General features: G+C 42.0%; 1 protein-coding gene across 6 annotated transcripts in view; it reads right to left on the bottom strand.

The window, feature by feature from the left end:
* LOC101155599 (coiled-coil domain-containing protein 136) overlaps window positions 1-15,545 on the bottom strand; it is a 30,827-nt gene extending 15,282 nt beyond the window's left edge. The window contains exons 1-2 of one of the 6 annotated variants that reach the window (XR_002290393.2): window positions 14,720-14,868; window positions 962-1,273 (exon numbers count right to left, since the gene is read on the bottom strand). Coding sequence is in view for 5 of the 6 variants with exons in the window: in XM_020703901.2 (XP_020559560.1) it covers window positions 962-1,273; window positions 14,720-14,849 (442 nt within the window). In the remaining variant the exon portion in view is untranslated. Of the gene's footprint in view, window positions 1-961; window positions 1,274-7,180; window positions 7,206-14,719; window positions 14,879-15,024; window positions 15,151-15,201 lie in introns of those variants that run through there. The other 5 variants (XM_011475954.3, XM_020703904.2, XM_020703901.2 and 2 more) reach the window with 5 other exon arrangements.
* Between the last annotated feature and the right edge of the window lie 3,716 nt (window positions 15,546-19,261).

Here is a 19,261-nt window from a genome sequence, read left to right as displayed (position 1 = left end):
AAGAACCCCCCCCCCCCCCCCTCCCTCTCTGTTTTGCAGCACACAGCTGTCTGAGGAATGCCCCCCCTCCAACCGCCCTCAGTCACTGCTGCCAGACCGACCACTGAGCTCATCACACAGTCAAATGCACACACTTATAAACACCCGCTGCGCTCAGCCTGCCTTCATATCAGTGGCTTTACTCACCACCAACGTCTTAGAGCGTTAAGCTCATCCTGGCTAAGGTGTGATGTGACGCTCTATTCAAAGAGGATGAACAAACAAGACACAAACACTTGAGACTTCATGTCCATCTGCACTGCAGAACACAGAAACCATTTGTTTGTGAGGGATAATTCCTAAACTGTTTTGCTTCTCCAGATATGGACTTAAATAAATGAAATTTGATGATAGTAAAAAACACCCCTCTGAACTTGTGTCAACAGTAAAACAGATGTTTAATAATCCTTTGATCAGACGTGTTAAAATGAGCCCTTAAACAAATGCAGCAGAAAATATCTTGGATCTGTCAGCAGCAGGTAAGTAGGCAGGCACTTCAGGCTTCGTTAATAGCTTTTGGTTAATAATGCAGAGATTTTCCTCAAATTTATTCCAAGGTAAGAGGAGAGCCAGAATAAAAAAGGAGTTGGTGCAACAAAATAAAGAAATCTGCTTATTAAAGACCTTTTATAGTTAATTAATTTGGGTAAAATGTGTTTAAAACCTTTTGATTTTGATCTTTTTTGTTCCATATTTTTGTTTTTATTCTGTCAAAATACATCATTTTAGTACGGCTGCAGCTGTCTCCCTCAGAGGAAAACTCGTAATCCATTTTTTTCCTTAAAAACCACAACGCAAGGAGAGTGTGTGCAGCATGTGTGAGTAGAGCGGCCGTTCAAAGGTCAGATGAATGTTTGATAATTGAGTGAGATGGATGATTCACTGCATATATAATGACTTGCGTGCAGCCTGGACTTCCCACCTTGTAACTCGTGGAAGCCCTCCTGGTGCTTGTTGGACGTCTCTCTGGCTTCATCCAGCTCCAGCAGCAGCTGCAGCACCTGAGCTCGGAGCTCCTCCAGCTCCTGCTCCTCTGTCAGAAGTTCTTCCTCCTTCCTCTTCTTCTCATCCCCTTCACCTTCCTCCTGCTTCAGTTTCGTTTCTTCTCCCTCTTCCTCCTGAGATTGATCCATCTGGTCCTTTTTGTTGTTCTCTTCCAGGACGCCTCTCTCCTTGGCTGTGATCTCGATGTCCATGTTGGGGCTGCTTTCAGCTTTCAGGTCACAGGGGTCATCTGAAATGAGGTTTACACAAATATAAGGCACAGTGAGAAAGCAAAGCTTTCGCGATCTCCCAAAAGTTTTTATCCGTTTTCTTTTGGATCAACAGCACCATCTTGTGATGCCACAAAAACTGGTGCGTACCTTTTTTAAATAAAATAAGCCTAAAGATTTCACACTTTCACCCTCTCATCGGAGCTGGGATGCTTAACATTCTCTCTGCAAGAGAAAGCATCGCTTAGAAACACATGATCTGGAGTGCCACGGTTTCTTATTTACGCAGAGGTCGAGACACTATTCAATTGAGTGCGGCAGCATGCATGCAGCCACATGTGCGGTGACACATCCTTCAATCTACACTGCAAATTTAAATACTTGGCCAGTAGGTGGAGTGAGTTAGCTGACACAATGCGGCAAAAGAGGGGGGGGGGGGTGTTGAAGCAATCACTATATGAGTCACCACTCAGCAATGCGCCTCAAAGTCTATAACAGCACGGTACTGGCACTCAAACTTGGAGACACAAGTCACATTTTTTCCCCTTTTTGACCCAACGTGCTCTGTTTGTTTGAAGCTTTGCATCAGCTTGCTGTCTGTTGCAGGAACTCAAACCAGAACAACAGCTGCTGCAAACAGAAGACGGATCTGAGAGGAGAGAAAACATCTACAGCGGAACAACAGAGGGAGGGTGGGGGGGGGGCAAATTCCCACTTTGACTCATTTTTGTTCGCATGACAGCAGACGTGGAGCTAAATGATCATACTGACAGTGATGGATTCTTCTCAGCCTGAGTGATATAGACTACAGTCACATAATCAGTCTTTTCTTTTTAGATTTTCCTTAAAGCACAGGCCTTGACATTCTGCCATCTTTCTTTCAGCCCCACCAAACACACCCTTCAGGGTCAAGTCCACTTCAGAGATGAAGTAATGAGAGAGAGATGCAGGGCTTTAAATGTGTACTAAGAAAGTGAAGAGAGGCTGAGAGGAGACTGCTGGGATGTGGTGAGGAGAGATGTTGCAGCAGGGGACAAAGTAACCTATTAACTACAGATCTACTCTAATTAATAATAATGCACACCAGTGTAATCCTGACTCGGGGGATGCTTCCTTTTCTTTATTTCTTTCCTCTCTGGACGGATCTATTTCTATCTCAGCCGAGCAAACGTAACACATTTTCATCCTTTATCCACAGGAGCCCTCATTTTTTTCCTGTCTCATAATAATCATTTAAACAACGCAGCCCCGAGAGTAATGAGCGAGGTCTCATGAACGCTGAGCTATTTTGTCATTAAACTTTGATGCTGGTGTAATGAGTTAGTCATAAAAAGGAGAGTTGGAGCACCCAGTGAGGAAGAGCTGCTCAGTACAGCCAGAGGCAGCCAAAGGCCATCAAGAGACAAAAAAATCTCTCCACCGAGTATCAGTCACGTCATAACCATCTAACATCTTTAGCTTGGGGTATGATTCTGAGAAATTTCGTCTGTGCTTTGTTTCAGAGTCAGAGTTTAGTTGTATCCATCTGTTTTCTTCATTGGCCTTGATGAGTCACTTCATGCTGTCTAAAATCCAGACAAATGCATTCCTCCTCACTTGAGTTATTTTACATGGACTTTGGGCTGAAATCAAAACACGGATTCTGACAAATTCAGCATTTATGGAGCGGTTAGATGTAAGTTAGCATTAGAAAGGCTTTACTTTACAAATTTAAGTGTGGACAAAAAAAACGTCACTAGAAAAAGTGTCAGGGTAGAATTAATTTGCTGGTAAATAAAATTGAAGTTCCTGCCAACAAACAATACAGACAAAGGCTTAAGAGATACATTATATTACCAAAAGTATTGGCTCAACTGCCTTGACTCGCACATAAACTGAAGTGCCATCCCATTCTATACCCACAGAGTTCAATATGATGTCCACCTTTTGCAGCTTTTACAGCTTCAGCTCTTCTCGGAAGGCTGTCTACAAAGTTGAGGAGTAAGTTTAAAGTTATGTTTAACCATTCTTCCAAAAGCGCATTGGTGAGGTCACACACTGATGTTGGTGGAGAAGGCCTGGCTCTAATTCATCCCAAAGGTGTTCTATTGGGTTCTGGTCAGGACTCTGTGCAGACCAGTCAAGTTCATCCACACCAGACTCTGTCATCCATGTCTTTATGGACCTTGCTTTGTGCACTGGTGCACAGAAGAGGAAGGGGCTCGCTCCAAACTGTTCCTATAAAGTTGGGAGCATGGAATTGTCCAAAATGATTTGGTATCTTGAAGCATTCAGAGTTCCTTTTACTGGAACTTAAGGGCCATGCCCAGGTCCTGAAAGACAACCCCACACCATAACTCTTGCTCCACCAAATTTCACACTTGGCACAGTGTAGTCTGAAATGTAGCTTTCTCCTGGCAACCTCCAAACCCAGACTTATCCATCAGATTGCCAGATGGAAAAGCGTGATCCATCATTCCAGAGAAGGCGTCTCCACTGCTCTAGAGTCCAGTAGCAGCCTGCTTTACACAACGTCATCCGCCGCTTTGCACTGCACTTGGTGATGTGAGGCTTGGATGCAGCTGCTCTGCCATGGAAACCCATTCCATGAAGCTCTCTGCATAATGTACTTGGGCTAATCTGATGATCACATAAAGTTTGGAGCTCTGCATCAATTGACTGTGCAGAATGTTGGCGACCTTTTACACTTCAGCATCTGCTGACCCCTCTCCATCAGTTTATGTAGTGTACCACTTGGTGGCTGAGTTGCTGTTATTTCCAAACCTCACTGAGCTCCTGATAGCGGCCCATTCTTTCACAAATGTTTGTAAAAACAGTTTGCATTCCTGAGTGCTTGATTTTATACACCTGTGGCCAGGCCGAGTGATTAGAACACCTGATTCTGATCATTTGGATGGGTGAGCCATTACTTTTGGTAATTTAGTGTAACTAACTGTAAATCACTGTTGGTTTATTGATATTAGGGTTGTGCCGATGGACGATATCATCGCCCATCGTGATGGGTGACTGACATCCCGATGGAGAGACCACCATCGTGATGCCACGCCCCCGCCACGTTGCGCGTCGACACCATAAGCCGCGGTTACATGTACAAAATATCTTGATGGGATCAATGGTCGGATTAGAATCCAACCGTGTACATGGGCCCAGAAAAATGTTTTCAGAATATAAAAACGTTCACTAAAGTCACACTTTCCGTTGGAATAAATCATTCGCACATGCGCAGTAGGGTTTGAAAAACGGAAGGATATAAACTCCGCCGAGCGGCTTTTTTTTTTCAAACTTTATTGAATGTAACAATTCAATACAAAACAATGTTAAACAGCGCCGAGCGGCTATATACATTGACATGTCAGCTCGGTAAAATACGAGATGATCTTCTAAACGTGCGAATACGAGATGATCTTCTAAACGTGCTTTTAATAATGTTACGGTTATTATGAAACACCTGTTCGCTCATCATTTGAATTTTAATCCGTGTGGTCAGTGCTTTTTCTGAACGAAGCCAGGATTAGCAGTATGCTAACACGGGCTAACAACATTAGCTTTGGGTGGTGCTGCTTGCTGGCTGCACGTAAACATGTAAGAATAACATCAGCCTTTATTTAGTCGGGACACGACTGGAAACACAAATCCGCGTGGTTGTTTGAATGTTTTCTAAGGACTGAGCGACATTTCTGCTTTGAATCTCAAACCGCTGTGTGTGCTGACGATCCGAGCTGTGCTCAGACACACACTTTTAGACCCGGTTCTGAGTTCGGTTGTTTGTACCCCTAGAGCTGCAGGACGGATCACAGTCTTAAATCTCCCACATACCGCTCATGTAGCAAAGCACCCCCCCCCCCCCCTTCCCCTCAAACACAAAGCTGGAAGTCCGGCAACATAAGATGCTTTACTAAATTTTACTTTTTTTATATTCTGGTTCAATGTTTTGCCACATTTTTAGTTTTTTAAAAATTCACAATACTGTAAAAAAAATCAGCTGACATCAAAACTTAGTTTGGTGAGTTTATTTGTTATAAATGAATGCTGGTTGGAGGGGCTTCCTGTGAATGTTTGCCTGTATAGAATCTGAAGCAGAACCCCTTAGGTGTTAATAAATAATTTCTTTGTTAACACTTTTATAAAAAGTGCTGACAAAGCTGCTTCACCCCTTGACGTCTGAATTTATTTATTTATTTCCAGCTATTAAAAGCAATTATTCACTTATGTTTTTGCTTTTAAGTAGATGATAATTTAAGGTGATTTTGGAGCCGATGTGGTTTGATACATAATTACATCAATACGCGCCAAGGGGTTATGTGAAAATAATTCCACCTTGTAAGATGAAACAGAAAATAGTCAAACACCTTCAGATCACCGAAAAAAGGTTTAAAATCTTTTTTATTTTTTCATTTTTACCCTTGTGCTATCCTAGGCACTTTAACGTTGGGAATTGGGTCATCTAGACCCACTAGACAGTACTCTGAACCTTTTTTCTTCAATGATTTGTGATCTTCACTGGTGTCCATGGATTACATGAAATCTTTCCACCTTTTTCCACCTTTGTCATGGTAGGAAGAACACGTCAATGTAAGGGTGGGGTCATCTAAGACAGCACAAGGGCTAAGGGAGCAACAATAAAGAAATTATCACTATGGAGGAGTCCCAAGGCCTTGCCATAACTTAGCCTCCAAAAATAAACAACTGCAAATCAAAACTTCCTGCTGCTAAATGAAGACAAAAAATAACTCTAAATTTTATTTATTTTTTTGGAGAGGGAAGGCTCTTTGTTGACCTAAAACATCAAATGCTACATTCACATCCAAACTCTCAGTGTGCACATCAAAGAAGAAAGTAAAGGCACTTCAAAAATATAACTTAAATAAGATGGGGGGGATTTATATAAGCTCTGCTGTGACTTCAGTTATCAAGTGGTGCGGTTTGCCAGAAAGTGCCCTTGTTGCAATCATTAATGCATAAGTTTCAACTTGTTTATTTGTTTACAATCTTTTTTTTTGTTAAAGTCCCTTGGCTTCTGACTATATGAGATCGTCATGTATTAAAAGTATATAAAGGTGAAAGCAAACCTCACAGAGGAATCAGGTCTGCTGTGAGGAAGGACAACATTCACACTAAACAAAGTTATGCAGCTCTGTGTGTGTCACCAATTAAACTAATTAATTAAATGTAATTAAAATAAAACTTAAGTTTGCAGCATGAGGACCAGTTGAGGTTCTAAGGAATCCTGACTTGCGGTGAGCTGAGTGGGAAACGTGAAAGCAAATCTTCCACCAAATTCTCCTTACCAGGATTGAACTGGTAAGGAGAATTTCTAAAGTGAAGTGTCTAACTTCTCTGTTCAGCTTTATATATGGCATGGTCAATGACCTGAGCCTGATGCTGTGCCATGAGAGCTTGGTGATCAATTTGCAGGTTAAAATGGCACTCATGCTGATCCATGTGCCACATCTCACAGAGCCTTTGTCTCTAACACTGTTGACTTTGATAACTGCCACACACCAACCGAACTCCTATATCAACCATTTTGTTCATACATGTAACATTAGGATGATGTGACATTTACAAGGCAATATACCACAAACATTTATATGACCATCGACGGCCTGCAATAAAAAGTACACTTCTATGCCCCAAAAAGTACATTCCTGCGCATTCTCTGAAATCTTAAGATGTCTCTAGACAATTGCTTTATCTCTCGCACAATTTGATGCATACAATTATTCTAAGCACACGAGGAAACTGGTTTTAAAATCCCTACATTTAAATGTCTCAGATTTTGTTCCAACTCCTCCTTGATGAAACACATTACAATGGTTTCGGAGAATAAACAAAGAAACTTTCCTTGCTCATCATTTCAGCTCTATCACCTCAGCCCGGGAGTGAATGTCAAAAACATTATGCGGCAGAGTGAGCTGCGGTGACACCTGCAATTGCTGTGCTGCACAGTTGGTTCCCCGCTGGTCTTCAGTCATACTGAGCTTCCATTAGTCGTAGACGCTTGCATGGAAACGAGAGCAGTGACAGACAGTGGAGTCATCTCAGGAGCAGCCGTCCAGCTCTAGGCAGAGGACAACTTTATCTATGCACAACACATTCCTTCCTTATCACATTGCAGCCAAACACGTTCCCCGTGTCAGTGTACACAATGCAACAATTCAGAAATCTAGTAAGCAGCAGGCCAAGTGTTCTCTGTCAACATCTCAGAATAGCACTGCGAGATGAAATTTAAACATTCATTAGGCGACATTATTCCTTTGTTTTATTTCTGATTGAGTGCTTGGTGAGGAAGTAAGGAGTGAAATCTGCGCTTTGCAAAGTTGAGAAAAGGAGAGAGGATTTGATCAGAGAAAGTCATGCAGTGAAAGATGGGATGTAACAATTACAGAGAAACTGCTTAGAGAAAAAAAGTGGGATTCAACGTTTTGCATGATGCACTGAGCAGCTACACAGGTGGACAAAAATGCGGGTAGTCCTCTGTCAATGAAAGTCAAACCCACAATAGTCAATGAAATACTGACTAAAATAGTGATAAAATTACTAAAAAAATCAACAGATAAAATTCCGACATTATGAACTGGTCAGCAGAAGCGTTTTTTTTTTAATCAAACTAATTTAACAGACCTAGACATATATCATATTATATATATGCTACCCTTACTGTATTTGTTGCGCAACCTTTAAAGGCGATCACTGCAGTCCAACTATTTCTGTTATTGTTACAGAGATTTCTGCACCTGTCGGCAGGTATTTTGACCCATTCTTCATGAGTAAACTTCTCCATTTGTGGAGGGAGGGAAACTTCTCCAAGTAGCATGTTTCACCTTCTTCAACAGATGTTTAACAGGACTTAGAACAGAGGTTCACTTCGAAATAGTCAAATATTTTGCCTTTTAAAATGTACAGAAACTTAATTTTAGTTCTGTTATAAAATAGAAGATGTTTCACATTTTTCAAAAAAGCAGGGCTGCAAAACTAGCATTCATGCTACAGAAGACCTACACCACATGTGTCAAACTCAAGACCCGGGGGCCAAATGTGGCCCGCCATGTCAATTGATGTGGCCAGCGAGAGCATAAAAGTTTTCGTTTCTTAAAATACATTTTTTTGTAGTCCATTACATATTATTTATGTGCAGCTACAGTTGTAATTATTCAATGTTTGCAGGTCTTATGTATGCAGACAAATTGTCGTTCATCAAACCATCAGTTGGATGCAAGGCTGTGTGCAGCCTTTTTGGTAAAATGTTACACTATAATACATGTTCTTTCTAGCTCAGTTTTATGTTATTTTTCTTTATTCACTTGGACAGTTTGATCCTTCATTAATGGAGTTAGGTGGTTTTTAATAAGCGGACACATTTTAAAAGGATTTATGCTGAGTAACAAGCAAACATATGTTTTCTATGCAACTGTAATTGTCACTTTAAACAGTTATAATAAATAAATAATTAGTTATTTAACATCAAGAAGTAGTTACATTTATTTTTCATTACATTTAGTTACATGTATAAATGATATCTGGCCCTTTGAGGATAACCACTATGCTGATGTGGCCCTCAGTGAAAATGAGTTTGACACCCCTGTCCTACACCATTATAAATTGTGTTTTTGGTGTTTTTAACTTGTTCTTGTGGCATTTTTTCTGATGATGAAGGACATACATAATTGCATGAATGCAGTTTTTTAAGCTATTGTAAATCAGGAGCAAAAAAGAGCTTATTTGTGACACCGAAATATAGGCAAGACGAGCCACAAGTTCCCTGCTCCGACTACACCCTACACGCCACTGAAAATCTCCTTCCACAACCAAACAGTCAATTTCAGCTTCACCCCAGCCAGTTATTGCCAAAACGCTAGGAGACCACATCAAAGGGTTTGAGGTTATGGGGTATCTGTAGGAAGCCTCAGTCTAAGCTTGATCCACAGAGTCTGCATACCAAATGAGTCACAGGATCCCCTGCCAACAGTCTGAGTCCCTGACACCAAGTGGCTTCAAAGTTATGACTGAGCCGAGTGTTAAACATGTTAGAGAACGTACAGATAAAAGAAAAATGGTAAATCATCAAAGTGGAGGGGTCAGCAGGACACATTCCTTTACCTTAACTCCATTTTATAGTCTTGAATCTCCTTGTTCTTCTGCTTTGAGCTGTCATGTGGCAACTAGGGGTGTGTATCAGCAAGAGTCTGGCGATAAGATACATACCCTGATACTCATTCCACGATACGATACATATTGCGATACTCATTCCACGATACTATACATATTGCGATACTCATTCCACGATACTATACATATCGCGATTTCCTCATAACAACAAAACAAGCTGCTTCTCACTTAGGTCTTGTTGTTGTTTTGTGCGGTGTGCGGTTTGAGCTGCTCAAAGAGGGTCAGTGTGCTCTGCTGCCAACTAGCGCCCGGGGTTTAAGTGGAAAAAAAGAGTCAGACACTGAAGGACGCTTAGAAATAATAAAAGAAACATTGTTTTGACATCATTTTGAATTATCCCAGAACAGATTTTTCCGCACACCCCTAGTGACAACAATATTGCAATTAGAGCTGTGACGGTGTGGGATTTTTGATCACCGCAATGATAAACCAGCTGGGGGCGCGGTGTCACGGTGACCCCCCCCAGACGAACACAAAACCCTCGGTGGCCGCGTTGCAAATGAATACAATTACAACACAGTATTCTTTACCATCAAATAACAGTAACAACTACCTATCTAACTGATGAACTAACTATATAGGTGTTGTAGAATGACTATGTGTATGTGTGTCACCGCGCTGCATGTGTAGGAGGAAGGAGCACACACAAGTGTGTTGGGGGTGCGTGTTGATTCTTCTGCAGCGGACCGCTCTGGAGCTGCACGTGAGTATCACCTGTGCTCTCTGGTACAGACATCTTCTTAGAATATTATATATTGCCCAGTAATAAACGAGACTGCAGACACTTTGTCACCTTTCCGGTAGCAATGAAGCCTGACGCCCATGAAGAACACGGGGCAGGAGGCTCTGCCTTTGTTTACACGGACACGTAACTTTGCCCTGCACAAAATAGTTCCCAAACAAAACATGTAGTGATGTTTATGCACTCTAACAGTGCGCGTTCATGTTTGTTGTTACAGAGTGAAGGAGAACAGTAATAACCCCCCCACACACACACACGCACAAAATCCTCCGTACACAGCTTATAATGGAAATGAATACAATGGAAATGAATGATTAGAAAGCAGTAAATTTGTCGTATTTCCTGCGAGACGGAAACTTCTGTTGTAGAATTTGACGTGTATGTGCTTCTGAAACCGGGCGCATGTGAGTAAGAAGAGGGAGCGCGTGCAGCGTGGAGGGTGCCGGGCCGGCAAGAGGGTGTGAGAGCCGCACGCAGGGAGTGAAGGAGAACAGTAATAAAAGGTTTACCCCAGAATCCCTGGAAGTCTGAACACAGGACTAGCAGTAAAAGTAAATCGTCAGCAAAGATGAATGTGTTTAAAGTGTTTATTACAGTTCCAATCACGCACCATATGCAGAACTTAAAAAAAAAAAACGTGTGGTGATGCGGTGATGACCTCCTCACCGCGGTGATGCGGTGATGCGGTTATCGTCACACCCCTAATTGCAATCTCACTTTAATTACTGGTGAGACATCAGCTTTGGTTGTGTTGTGAAAACAGCAGTGAACAGCAGCAGCTCAGAGGAAGCTGAACCTGGAGGCTATCACAGGTGTGGTGTGATGGTGCCTTGCTGAACCGTGAAAAACAGGATTAGACACGTGTTGGTGGCAGTGCTTGTGTTCAGCAATAAACATGTGCCGCATGTGTTTATGCATTTGAGCCCTGTGTGTCACGCTGGCACCCAGACCTGCTGAACTCACGATAAGCTCACATTCATTATGCATCGTGTGTATAATCTCGCCGTTGTGTGTGTGTAAGTCATGAATGTCTCTGTGTAAGAGACCATGAATAATGCACACCAACCCCCCCATCCAACCCCAGCTTTGAAAGCATCCTCGCTCTGACGTAGTTTCCCCCCTAGAACTTGAGCACTTCCTCAGCAACACGTGATACGGGCCCAGAGAGGAGGAGGAGGAGGAGGGGAGGTCGGAGAAAAAAGAGGAACTGTCAAGAGAATCAAAAGAGAGGAAGGAGAGGCATTTTAAGTCTCTAGACTCTACCTGCTTGGATCTCCTTGAAACTAATCTGGTGGAACAGCACCCTCAGGTTCATCCTCACTGTGGCCTCAGCACCAAAAAACCAATACGGAAAGTCTCCATGGCAATAAAGCTGTTTTCATCCACAGCTGGCTTCCCATGGAAAGCGTTCTGCCTGTTGTTCGCCCGGTTTTTCCCCCTCCGAAGGGAGAAATTCATTCACCAACATTGAGGTTTCGTAAGCAAAAATGAGAGGGGAGAATTTTTCATCAGAAAAGGAACAGCAAAGAAATACCTTGGACCGACTTAATCAGGCACTCGGTTAGTAAAAATCCAAGTTTGCACTTTTTGGAGGAAAATAAGGAAAAATAGGTCAATAGAATAAAAAAAGACATTGTAGAATGTGCTATAATTAGACCTCATTAAATAGAGTGTGCACCAAAAATGTGCAAGTCTCTATATAATTTCCCTTTTTTACTCATCCCTTACTTACAGGGATGTTTGTGTGGCTTTGCAGTGTTTGCTGGGAATCTTTTCCTTGAATTTGCATGAAACAGGGCCAGAATTAACGCCTTTTATCACAAATCAGCACCCCTCACCGGAAAGCAGTCTCTCTCAGAGAGGTGTTACATCACCTAAACTGCAGGGAAAAACCACAGCTGAAGCTCCAGAATGGATAAAAACGAAAGAGTGAAGTAATGAGGAGCACAGCAGCAAACATTTCAGGGAGGAAGAAAATAAATCTGCAGAAAAAAAGCTGTGCAAAAATTCTATATTTAACTGTGAGAAAAAAACAACAATACTGGAACAACAGATTGCACAGTTTGCTTTGTCAGATTGCTTTCAAAGCATATTTTTTAAATGGAGCACTTAAGCCACAGTGTTCAGGCCTCAGAAGAATAAAAAAAAAGGATCTGGAACGCCTGAAGGTGGGAAATAGTGCAGCATTTGTTTCTGTTAGTTGTTTCTCCCACATTTCAAAAGTTTGTGTAAAAAGCAGAAACTTTATTTTTCATTAGCGAGCCAGTTACGTTTGGGACAAGTATCTGCTGAAGTGAGATTCTCCAGCGCCCCACACCTGGGAGGAGATGAGGAGGAGGGCACTAGAAAAAAAGGTGTGTGGGCTGATGGTGCGGGCAAGTGCAGAGGTTTGTCTGTGAGTACATCAGCTGTGTGTGTGCGCGCACACGTGTGTGAGTTGGAGGGTGTGTGGGCGCTGAAGAGAGGACTATAAGTAAGTGGGGGCAGGAATGAGTGGGAAGGTGGATCCAAAGAAAAATGTTGAGGAACTTGTACAGGTGGGAGGTGCAGGATCATCCAACGCTGGAAAGACACCTTGCAGAAAGTCAAGCGTGTGTAAGATTATGTTTTATCGATCAGCTCAAACACATGTCACTGCAGAAGTAAAGGATTCTGGGATTTATTCCCAGCAGGATGAGAAAAGACAGTAAAAGTCACCACCTCTGTGTGACATCCGACTTTCATAGCTACAGCTGACCCCCATTATGATGAGAAACTCACTGTTAAAATCCACCTAGAGTGCATGTCACGCACATAAATCACATCATAATTGAAAATTTCGTTTACATTTTTATGACATTTTTATATTATTATAAATCAGACAGGATTACATCACCAGAGGCTGCTTCCAGAGGTCAAAGTGCACCTCATAACATGGAATACAAGATGGAGGTCCCTGGAGGACAGGAACATGATTGTTAGGAAGACAAGATTTCTCCTGGGACACCAACCACCTTATTATGGTTGATACAGTATGATAAACAACTCTCTTGTTTTCAACTTTTGACACCAACAAAACTTCAGATTAGGAATTTAGAGAATTTCACAATCTATTTTGTCTAAAAATCTACATTTTCTAGAGTTGTTATTCTTAAAAAAAAAGTGTAAGTTTGATTCTACTTTAGCCTAACTTTTTATTTAAAAAAAAACTTACTCCATTTATGGCTACAAAGTGAAAGGGATGCAACAATTCTCTTTCCCAACGATTCGGTTCAAACCTCAGTTTTTGGGTCATGGTTTTGTTTCAGCTCAATATGCAATTAGTGTATAACAAAACAACAACAACAAACTAAATAAGTTAAAAAAATATATGTTTTAAATTTGCACGTTACAATTAAGAAAACTCCTTTCAGTTGCCTCATACTAAAGCCTATTCTAATAAAACAAAAAAACAATAAACCCTTCTTAAATTTAGCACAATTGTTTGACACTTTCACAGTAATAGTTTCATGGAGGGCCATGACAGTGAAACAATTGTTCTAGTAAATTAATCATTTGTAACCCCAAATTAGTATTTTGTGCACTCAAATTGTTATTTTTTTGTCATTTTTTATGGCCAAATTACAATTTTCTGCACACAAAATTTGTATTTGTAACCCTTGTGCTATCCTAGGCACTTGGGAGTTGGGTTGGGTCATCTAGACCCACTAGACAGTGTCCATGGATTACATGAAATCTTTCTACCTTTATCCACCTTTGTCATGGTAGGGAGAACACGTCAATGTAAGGGTGGGGTCACCTAAGATAGCACAAGGGTTAAACAGCAAATTAGAAGTAGGAATTAAAGATACTAAAATAGTAACTTGTGCACACAAAATGCTAATTTGTGCCCACAAAAAAACAAATTTTTGTGCACAAAACATTGACTCGTAATAGTAATTTGTGGCTGAATGGCTTAATTGGCTATGTGTAGGACTGTTGGTGGGAAACCAGGGTTTGATGAGCTTCATCCAAAATGGGTCTTTGGGCAAGACCCTTCACACAAATGCCTAATGTAGCCACAAGTCTGGGTCTCCCTGTCTGGGTCCCCAGCCCGGATAAAGTACTGGGTTGTGTCAGGAAGGACATCCGGTGTAAAACCCTATGCCAAATCAGTGAGAATCAGTGAAAGGTTTGTGTCCCCTGAAGGAATGTGCTGAAAGGTGAACTCCAACATCCATACATTATGCAATAGGGATGCAACTATTCACTTTCAACGGCATAACATACAGTTTGGTTCTCAATGAATTGTGGCATCCTTGTAAATGACAAAAAATGAAACTAGAAATTGCTCATTTCCGTACACTTCAAACTGATGAGTGCAAATTGTCAAATGACCAAACTGCATAACCTGCAACAATTCAAGTGTGAAAGTAAAAAATACCAAAGCAGTAGAATGTCCTAATGGGACATAAGTGGCTTCTTACATTAAATTAAAAACATCGAAGTGGATATAAATAACAACAAGAACACTGCAACGGTACAGATTTATCAAGATCTGTTTACTTTTAGCTAAAGTTATAGTCGTCCAGTTTACCTAATAGTCTTCCCTCAGTCCAGCATAACCACAGAGAAAGTTCCGATTTAGAGCAGTTTTGACAGGAAGCCAGAGTCCAGCAGATCCTGGTGACCTGCGCCTCTCTGAGCCCCTCCGTGTCAGTAAACATCCTCCTCTGCGTCCCTTACTGGCTGCTCTGTCTCCAAACATTCCTCACATTCATCCTCACATTCAAACTCTGGAGTGACACAGCAAGGTCCGACACAAAAACAACGGCAGCACTCGTTCCCCATTTATAGCCCCGATGGCGCGAGAGGCCCGCGGAGTTTTGAGCCGTGCGTTACCTGACAGTCAGTGCGCAGCCTCCATCAGAGATCCGTCTGCGCCACGCACGAGTCAGTCAGTCTGCAGCGCACCGGCAGCTCCTCACAAACACACCGTCACCCCCCCCCCCCCCCCTCCCCTCCACGCACATGATGATCATCCTCACACAAACCGGAAAAAAGCTGAGCTGCACCGACCTGTGGAGTCCAGAGCCTCCTCTATGAGCGGAGGTAAGCGCAGTCCGTCCATAACCCCCCCTCCCCTGAGGAGCAGAAGAGAACGCGAGTCAGTGTGGGCGACCGAGGGTCAGAGGCTCCGCACGCCCACCTCAGCTGCGGAGAGACCGAGCCGAGCCGAGCCGAACGGGCCTGCACGCTAACACGAGGAAAACAAGCCGCGCCACGAGAGACTTTGGGAGGGTCCGGGGAGCTGGGGAGCGTGGGAGAGATGCCGAGAGGGAAGAGGGGAGGAGCAGGGAGGAGGGAAGGATGCTGTTTTGCCAGACTGCAAGCTCAGTCCCCGCGCGCGCACACCTCCCCCCTCCTGCACCTCCCTTCCTGCTTACTATTCCTGCACGTTTGTCCCAACTTCATCAGGACGCCTCTGCCTTCAACTCCTGACAAGAAACTCACGCGCCGAGTATTTTCATTTAGACAAACATTTTGTCTTCTAATCTCTTCAAATGAAGGGAAGACCATAATCGGAATGATCTGACCCCGAGCGTTCATTAGTTTGTGCGCCATAGACTGCAAGAAATCCATCCCAACAGTGGCTTGTGATATCATTTTAACTACCTCACTGGTTACTTATTAGAATAAAAAATAAAGGAAATGATTATAAATGAAAGGTATGAGTGTCCCAGGATGCTCAATTGTACTTTTTTGGACCACTTTGGCATAGATCTGAAATTAACATCTAATATGACTGTCCTCAGATCAGTAAACTGTGGACATTTTTAAAATAGTCAACAAATTATTCAAGTAGCAGTTGTAGGTCTTGAAAATAGTGTTCTTCTACAGTAAAAATGAATGGGGTAATCCAAAAAAAACCTTTTTTAATATCTGCTCCCATGAAAATCGTAGTTTTGGAGCTTTTAACACATTCTTGTGGCATTTTTTGATGATGGAGGACATATCTAAATAAAATTAAGCTTATAATTGTGTTTCTGGGTATTTCTTTATTAAGATGGCTGCAAATTAGGGGCAGACGAAAAAGTGCAATTGGAAAAAGCTTATAGATGTTACACAGGAGCCACAAACTCACTGCTCTGCTACATATCAATGCATCCACTTGTAGACGAATAGATTCATGTACGTCTTTGTTTTTCTTCATCTGAGCTGGCATCTGGCTCAAAACTGACTGGATAGCTCCAATAGTGCTCGCTATTTTTGTTGAACCAATAATGGTTAATGGGTTGTAAGAGGCTGTGAGCTAGTGGGAGAGAGTGTAAACAAAGGGATGATGGGAAGTAAGAACAGGCTTACTCTGTGCTAACGGAGTCAACCCACAAATTTCTGATGAACTGCCGCTCTGCAGAAACTGTGTCCTATAGAAAACCACACAGGTTTTTAAAAAGTTGCCTAAAGGCCCGTACACACCGGGACGAATATTCGCCAGGCGTTATTCGCCAGCGTTTTTCGCCACGTCTTTTGTGTTCACACCCAGGCGATTTTCGCTGACGATGAGCCGAGCGAACATGCAATTTCCTTCCCTGACATTAGATGGCGCTTAATGTAAACAGAAATACTCCTGTACACAAGGTGGCGCTGCGCAACTTTACGATTCTTAAAGTCGCTTTTCACTCAGAAGAAGAGAGCAAGTATTTACGCGCTTGTCAGAATCATACAAAGAAAACATGAATATTTCAAGCATCAGTAGCTCCAACTGGTACTTGGTAAGGGGATATTTTAGAATGTCCGTCATTATTTCTTCGCGGCAGTGTAGACGCTACTTGGCGTCTAACTTCTTCGCTGGTATGTGTGCTCAGCAAGGCAGTTTTGTGTTTGAGCGCCCCCAAGTTGTGTTTTACTGTAACTTCAGAAGCTGCAGACACGTGTGCAAAAGCGCCATTCTCATTGGTCGAATAGATTTCGACGCGACGCGTCGAAAAAAAAAAACGAACCCGAGGCGTTTTTTTTTTTTTGACGCTTTGGCGCTTGGCGTTTTTTCGCCTCGGTGTGCACACTCACATTGGTGCCCTTTGTTTAGTCACGAGGCGTTAAACGTCGGCGAAAATCGCCGGCGAAATTCGTCCCGGTGTGAACAGGCCTTAAAAATGGCAGTGTCACAGCTAAAAGACAACTGGGAACACAATACAATAGATCGAACAATGATTGGAATAGGTCTTTAAACACAACTTAAAAGGAATACACCAATAGTTTACTGAATAAATTTAATGTCTAAAATATTCTGTTGTTGTTGTTTATTTCGAAACCTCCACTTTTCACTGAAGTTGTCCTAACATGCATGAATGCAAGGAAAGCACAACAAGAAAAAAGTGAGAGAGAATCATTGTTGTTGTTATTTTCCATCGATCCATCCATTTTCTTAACCCACTGCATCCCTTTCAGCGTCACAGGGATGCTGTCCTGGCTCCTGCTGGGCAAAGGCAGGGTGCACCCTGTACAGGTCACCAGTATGTTGCAGGGCACACAATCACTCCCACACACTCACACATGCACACCTGGAGACACTTTAGAGTAACCCATGAACCTATGAAGCATGTTTTTTGGACTGTGGGAGGAAGCTGGAGTGCCCAGAGAAAACCCACGCATGCACGGGGAGAACATGCAGACTCCACACAGAAAGGTCCAGAGAGCTGTAACCGCTGTTGTTAGTCAATCCTATAATTATAACTCACAGTCTAGACAATAATCCAGACAGAGCAATTCGGTTAAATCAGATTACTGATACCGTACAATACTGCTTACTAAAAGAGAAGAAAATATATCTTCTAGTTTCCTGTCCTTTGATAAAAAAAAACTCCCTTAGGCTTGGAAGAAACAGACATGCTATAAACAAAAAAGAGATTACAAGAGTGTGAGGAGTACTGGTGGCATATACATTTCTTAGGGAAAATACAGAAATATTGTGAAGTAAAAATACTTTAAGGATCACACTTTTAGACATAAAAAATGTAAGTTGTTACCTTTAGAAAACATTCCAGGGTGTTCCATGTTGAGGGACAAAATCACAGAGGTATTGCAGTTCATTTTGTTATATTTAAAGGATATGGTTAACTCAAATCTTTCTGTTACTTCTGGGTCTTTTAATTCTGTTGTTGGATGAAAAGATTACAAATCGGCCTGACATGTGGGTGAGAGGCAAACTAGTACAAGCACTGTCCTCAGCACAGGTTCGTCTTTAATGATAAACTATGAAGCCATGAGCCGATTTCATAATATTTGTACACGGAGCTACTACTTATCCAGAAGTGACTGAAAAATAATCTTTCAAACGGATGTGAGTAAATTCCTCTGATATAACGTTCAGGGTTTTTTTCCCCCCAAAATCTATGTCTCCAGAGTGCCTTTTTGGACAATAAACAAAAAAGTCTGTCTGTAGCTGGAGGTGATGCGTTTACCATCACAAGACTGTGAGGTTAACAGCATTATACCTTAAAAGAGACAACCTTCAGGGACAACGCGGTTATTTTTAGACTATCAGCTATGGAGGCTCTAATCAGCTGCCTGGAGCGTTGCAGCTTGTGCTGTCAGGGCAAAACCCCCCGACCCAATAGTGGCGTGTCTCAAAGCTGTGTGCCCCAAAATTTCCCTGCAGCCGGCCTGGATCCCATTAGGGACATCATTACGGCATGTGGGGGATGTTAGTCAGGATCATACGAACTGTGAGTCCGTGAGAATGCATGACGCCACAAAAATGCTTGCTGGATGTACCAAATCATGGAAAAATCTTTCAAAATATAGCGTATGATGAGTCATTTTAGAGGCTGAGCGTGTTTCAATGTTGCATTGAAGGGGACAAAAAGAAAGTAAACAACACATACACAAAAAGAAAGTAAAAAATACAACATGGAAGCCTTAAACTTGTTCATTTAACTATGGATAAATTATAACCTATGTGGATGATCAGATAAATTATTTTGATTAAACCTGTTTATGCAGGTTTATTGCAGCTGGTTTATGGAATATCCAAACTGTCCAAGAAACTAACAACACAAAAAAATCTTTGTAAATGTTTTCCACATTATGCTAACTTCTTTAAAGATCAACTCCAAGAATTGTGCTTTTGGTGTTT

Source organism: Oryzias latipes, chromosome 6, assembly GCF_002234675.1.
Source record: "Oryzias latipes chromosome 6, ASM223467v1".
Classification (NCBI taxonomy): Eukaryota; Metazoa; Chordata; class Actinopteri; order Beloniformes; family Adrianichthyidae; genus Oryzias; species Oryzias latipes.
Note: the sequence above shows the minus strand (reverse complement) of the source record. Positions and strands in the feature narration are given on the sequence as shown.